This window comes from Epinephelus lanceolatus, chromosome 8, assembly GCF_041903045.1.
Source record: "Epinephelus lanceolatus isolate andai-2023 chromosome 8, ASM4190304v1, whole genome shotgun sequence".
Lineage (NCBI taxonomy): Eukaryota > Metazoa > Chordata > Actinopteri > Perciformes > Serranidae > Epinephelus > Epinephelus lanceolatus.
The window spans coordinates 18,281,428-18,287,054 of NC_135741.1; the positions used below are offsets into that span (position 1 = coordinate 18,281,428).

The following is a 5,627-nucleotide window of genomic DNA, read 5'->3' on the forward strand; positions in this document are numbered from 1 at the left end:
TTCTTGTTGCTGTGTTTGTAAGGGTTATATTTTAACATTTTAAGCTTGTTGCACATCTGCACGCCCACTTTTTTATATCTGTATACTGCCTATAAAACGGATTTGCGCACTTCCTGATCAGATGAGAGTTTTGCATATTTGTGGGGGGAACTCTGTACTTCTCCAAACTGAGTGAGTGCGTTATCATCAAAACGTCATTTATATCAGCGCGAGCTCTCGGGTTAAACCAAAAAACACTAAAAAGAGAAGTTTTATTGCGTTTTAATAGCGCAAAGAAGAGGCGTCAGGCTACTGACAAGATTTTGGAACCGGGGTGAGATAAAAGGTAAATGATCAGCTTTTTGTCACATGATGATTGGTGACAGACTGCCTGACTGTGATTAGAGCACATATGACGCCTTGTATTTGTGTTTCAGCGCTTTGAAATGGAGTACCAGCCTATAAAGTAAGCGTCTCTTCATGTTGCGTATTTTCTCCAGAGTAAATGTAAGTGCGTGTCTTTTTAACACACTAGTGGCCTAACTTTCTGTTTCTGTTACTTTACAGCGAGCCCAACAGATCATACGGTATAGCCAATCCGGGTTATATACCAGCAGCAACGGGACCACGCGGTAAGCAGCATGACTTTATAATGACGCTTTTGCAGTGAACTTGAAGGCTTTAGTTACAGTGTGGATTAAAAGACAGTTATAATATTGTCGCGATTGTACGCTTCTGTGGCTCACACACATCAGTGACGTCACTTCACGTGCAGGTTACTTCGGGTAGCAGTCTCCGCAGGTACGAGCAGGAGGAGTGGTGTGTGCGTGCGCTACTACTTACACCTAACTTATAGTGTTTAATAGTGGTCCCAATCCTGTCCGTGAGTGTTTGTTGTTGCTGTAAAACATCTCAGAATGGATAATAACACGGAAGGGCACGGTAAGTCGCTCTCTTAGAGACTTCAGGTGTCATGTAGAAACATGTTTACAACTTGGAAACTTCAAGAGTTTGTTTTTCTGGAAAGATTAAATTGATCTTGATTCTTAGAGTCTATAACATAGTTTTTGTGGGCGAGTCGTTTGTGCGATGCTTGAAAACTTTTATAAGATTTATGATGTGAAAGTCTTCATCCACTCATGTGACTGAACTGGTTCTTCTGGCTCTGGTTTGTTTAAGCAATGATCGCCCCACCCGCAGCAGACTCCCAGCAGGGCCCCAGCGCTCCTCCGGCCAGCATGTTTGACAGCATGCCTGGCTATGAAGGAACAGTGGCAGGAGGAGGTAAAGTCTGTAGTCTTGGTTCTCCCCGCTGACAGACATTATGACTAAACCTCTTTCACAGTTCTGTCATGATCGCTTCCTGGCTACTTTATCAGGTACACGTCTACTTATCCTTTGCAATCCAGTGTGGCAGCTCTCCCAAATAATATTAGTTTTTCTTCTAATGGACAGCTTTTGTCAATTCATTTTCATCTAATTTATTTAACGTGATCACATGTTATGGAGCACAAACATAACATACAGTCATATCAAAACAGTGGCCCAAGGCTTAGCTAAAGTAAACCAACTGTTAAACAAAGAGAGGAATTTCTTTAAAAAGGCATCTAGTTTGCAAGTAACTTTTGGTTTATCTGATTGTAACAACATAGACTGGCAAATACGTTTCTCTGTACTTTATTTAGCTACATTCTTTTTTGTTAAGATATTTTTGGGGGCTGTATGCCTTTTAATCGAGAGGGGGACAGAGAGAGAGAGAGGGGACGACATGCAGCAAAGGGCTGTGGGTCTGACCCCGGCTGCTGCAGCAAGGATAAAGCCTTAATGCATGGGTTGCCTGCTCTACCAGGTGAGCTACTGTGTGCTCCAACATTCTTACATTTAAACAAAATATGATACTGATCTCCCAAACGATTGTTATCACAGAGGTTGCAGATCGAGCCCTTCATATCTTCCAGTGACTCTGGGAATTCTGTTGTTCCCTCTAAAATTACAAAACAGCCTGTCTGTACTTTTGGTATTCATTCAACAGATACGATTCCAGTTTAAGCTCTTGTTTAAATTCTGTATAAATATCACATGATGTAAATCATGTTTATCACTAAGGTCGGCGTTAGTCATGTTGAACTGGATACTATTATATTTAAATGTGTTTCTAATAATGTGCAAAACATTAGAAACACCTCTCAATGTATAACTACAACCTACATAATAAATATGGAACTGAACATTATTATCTGTTTAAAATTAGAATATATGGCTGAGCTGTTGTATTGGATTTTACAAAAGTACCTAATAAAGTGTCCACTAAGCGAATGCTTTGTGTAAAAAAGCACTAGAAATGTTTGCTCTTAACGTAAAGCAATAACACAGTAAAAAAAAAAAAAAACACTTTCATTTTGTGCTGTAGGTGGATATCTGCCCCCTCCGATGCCTGCTTTCCCAGCTCCTCAGCCTGCACCTAGTCCTGAACAACCAAATTGGAAGTAAGATAAAACTATTTCCTCTTTTTCTAGCATAGCTCGTAATATTGCCAAACGATTTCCAGGATGTGTTGTAAGATTAAAGCAAGCACTTCAGGCGCTATTAGAAACATCACTTCTTCTTAAAGGATTATCTGCATGACTTACTGTATCTCATTCCCTCACTGCTCACAGTATCCCATCTATAACTGAAGACACTGCCCGGGAGGCACTTCTCCTGTATGCCTCCAGCAAGTGCTGCTACAGCAAAGCACCAGCAAAGGATGGTGTGATCACCGGCATGGATGCGTTCAATACCTACAGGGTAAGACGGAGTCTGTGTTTGGAAGACCTGATAGAAAGGCTGGAAAATCAATAGAAGTAATAGTTTGTCTCGTAGCTTGGGATGTCCAGCACATTAATGCCAAAGTAAAAAATTCTCATATTCTCCACTGCTGCTTTTTCTTAGTACCGCCTGGAAACCTTTACTGAATCAAGATCTACAGAGTGGAGTCACGAGCCATACAAAGGTGCTGTACTATTACCATATATTAGTTGCGGGGGTTGAATTCTCAGTTTTCTGCTGCTATTTAGGGCGACTGCTCACAGGTAATCTGATATGTTGTATTATTTGAATCAGGTCAGCCAGTGGATGCCTATGTCCAACCACCTCCAGGTCCTTGGGACATTCCTGCTAAAACCCCCACTTTTTTTGCGGATGACAAACAGATCATAAAGGTTCCCTACACATCGTCCACGAAGGTAAATTATGTAACACGTGTTTGGAGAGGAAAAATGTCCTGTAATTGCTTTAAGAGATTTTTACTGACAAGAAACATTTCATACACAGCCCTGCCACGGGTGTGTGGGAATGGGGCGAAAACCTTGCAAAGACTGCGCCGGTGCTGGTAATGTAAGTAATTTCCTCATTTCCTTTTCCACTGAAAGGGTTACTTTAAGACTGTTATGAACATCATATAGTAATGTTATGATTTCTTTTCTTGCTCCTGTTAGAAAGTTTGTTGGGTGTGCAATGGATCTGGTTACCGCCACGGAGATGACCGATGCCACCACTGCAGTGGCAGAGGGAGAGAAAAGTAAGCAGTACCCATTGTTTTTCATCGATTTCTAATGAAGTAAAAATGCATTTAAATAATAATATTTACTGATGATTACTAAAGAGTATTCTGTTTACAGTTGCAGCCACTGTCACGGGCAAGGATCGAAGCAATGTGAGACATGTCATGGAAAACAGCAGCTTCTGGTCTACATCAAGCTCACCGTGAAATGGTACTGTTTCCCTCAAGATTGTCTTTCTTAACAATCTGAAGGTCATCAACATGTATGGTTACTTTATATGGCTAATTAGCATATAGCAGTTGTAAAATTAAACTAGATTGTTCCTTTTTTTTGCGCATGCTTTCAGGACCACCAACTCTGACAACTATGTTGTGGAACAGTCGAGTGGACTGCAGATAGACAACCTCAGCAAGGTGTCTGGCAAGGAGCTTTTCAAGGACTCCCAGTACCTGGTAAAATACCGTTTCTCACTTTCTCAGGGGACACAAGATGTGGGTATGAGAGGATTATATATTATTTTAATACACAGAACGTGCAAATTGCTTAGATATTTGGGGAGAAATGCTTTGCCTGACTTATTAGAATGATAACCAGGCATGCTTATCAGTGGTACAGCTGTTCTACTTTCACCCATATCTACACAAACAGGCCATCCACATTTCAAACCATTTCAGTGGGCTACATAGCTCATATAACCTTTGTGTTGCACTAAGGTTGTATGAGGTTAACTGAGACCTTTTAGTCTGTTTTCTTCACTTATATGTGTGTAGATTCAGTTACTGTGTTTCAGGCTCTCTAAACTGCCAAAACGTGGGTGACCACACTTAAGCGCTGTGGCTAAATACATCCCGTGTGACACTGATGGAGGACTGAGGGTGTTGCTGCTTGCACGTTCCTTTCACCATGCAGTGCGTGAACTGTGTTGAGGTGGTGTTTGGCCTCATTCTGACCCTAAATTCAGAGGTTATAATTGCCCCAGCACAAGTTTGGTTATCCTGCTCGATTTGTCAACCCAGAAATGAACATCATCAACAGTGATGATGATTCAGCACTGCTTAATTTTTTTTTTCTGATAACTGCGCAGGTATACCCTGTGATGGGCTTCCCAGACCCTTCAGTGGTGAATGCTGCACAGCGCCTTGTCAGTGAACATCAGGGCAAATTCTCCCAGACGTCACGCATTCTACAACAGGTAACAGTGCCCATACTTCATTTAAAGCCTACTATACTCATGAAATAATATTTTCTCAGTGTTAATGGACTGGACATTAGTGTATGCATTAGTGTGACATGCTCACATTTGCTCTCTTTGTCTGCAGCGTCAAACCATAGAGCTGATCCCTGTCACCAAGGTGACCTACTCGTGGAAAGGGAACTCACACATTTACTTTGTTTACGGAAATGAGTTCAAAGTTAATGCTGACAACTATCCTGCTACCTGTTGCTGTACAATACTGTAAATACAATGATTTTGAATGAAGGTTCTCTCTTTCCAGATCATTGGGTACCTCAATAAGTCAATTTTACACAGAATTACAAAGAGTTAACGACGCATTTAACCTTTGAACTCCACACACATCGGTAGAACAAATGAAGTCTTTTGAGTCAATGAAATACAAGGCTACACAGAAAGGGAAGTTACCTTTGACTCACCACTACAAGATGACTAATGTTTGGGAAGTGATTTTTACTGTACATAACATTTGTATGCATGCACCACAGAAAACTTACAGACACAATGTAAACCTTAATCACTCTAAATTCACTGAATCCTAACCTTTTTGCTCCCATGTGACAGCAGTGGTTTTTCTAATGATCAGTACGACGAACTATTGTATGTAATTGTTGTAATTCTATATAATATATTGCTGTTAAATGCTATTTTTTTTATATTAGTAACATGTATTTGAACATAATCTGTTTGCTACGTGGAAAAATAAGATTTGTTTTTATGTGACTATAACTTGGTAAATGTCTTGTCTTGTCAGACAAAAACTTGCAATACCTGCTTTGCTATAATTCATCAGTTTGAATAAATGGTGTTTCGCAATGTTTTGTTGTTGAATCTGGTCGTCATTAAAGGTGGACCGTCGCTCGCGTGATGAC

General features: G+C 40.5%; 1 protein-coding gene across 2 annotated transcripts; it reads left to right on the forward strand.

Annotated features, from left to right (window-relative positions):
* Window positions 1-141: 141 nt before the first annotated feature.
* On the forward strand, window positions 142-5,573 carry ssuh2rs1 (ssu-2 homolog, related sequence 1). Of its 2 annotated transcripts, XM_033629134.2 has the most exons (14): window positions 142-325; window positions 417-445; window positions 547-611; window positions 1,159-1,263; window positions 2,390-2,465; window positions 2,637-2,766; window positions 2,911-2,971; window positions 3,082-3,203; window positions 3,292-3,354; window positions 3,456-3,538; window positions 3,639-3,731; window positions 3,868-3,973; window positions 4,606-4,713; window positions 4,841-5,573. In XM_033629134.2, exons 2-14 carry the CDS (start codon window positions 426-428, stop codon window positions 4,979-4,981), a joined length of 1,173 nt encoding a protein of 390 aa, XP_033485025.1. In that variant the 5' UTR covers window positions 142-325; window positions 417-425; the 3' UTR covers window positions 4,982-5,573. The 2 variants fall into 2 exon arrangements, with proteins under 2 accessions (XP_033485025.1, XP_033485026.1); XM_033629135.2 differs by lacking the exons at window positions 142-325; window positions 417-445; window positions 547-611 and adding an exon at window positions 766-921.
* Window positions 5,574-5,627: the final 54 nt, after the last annotated feature.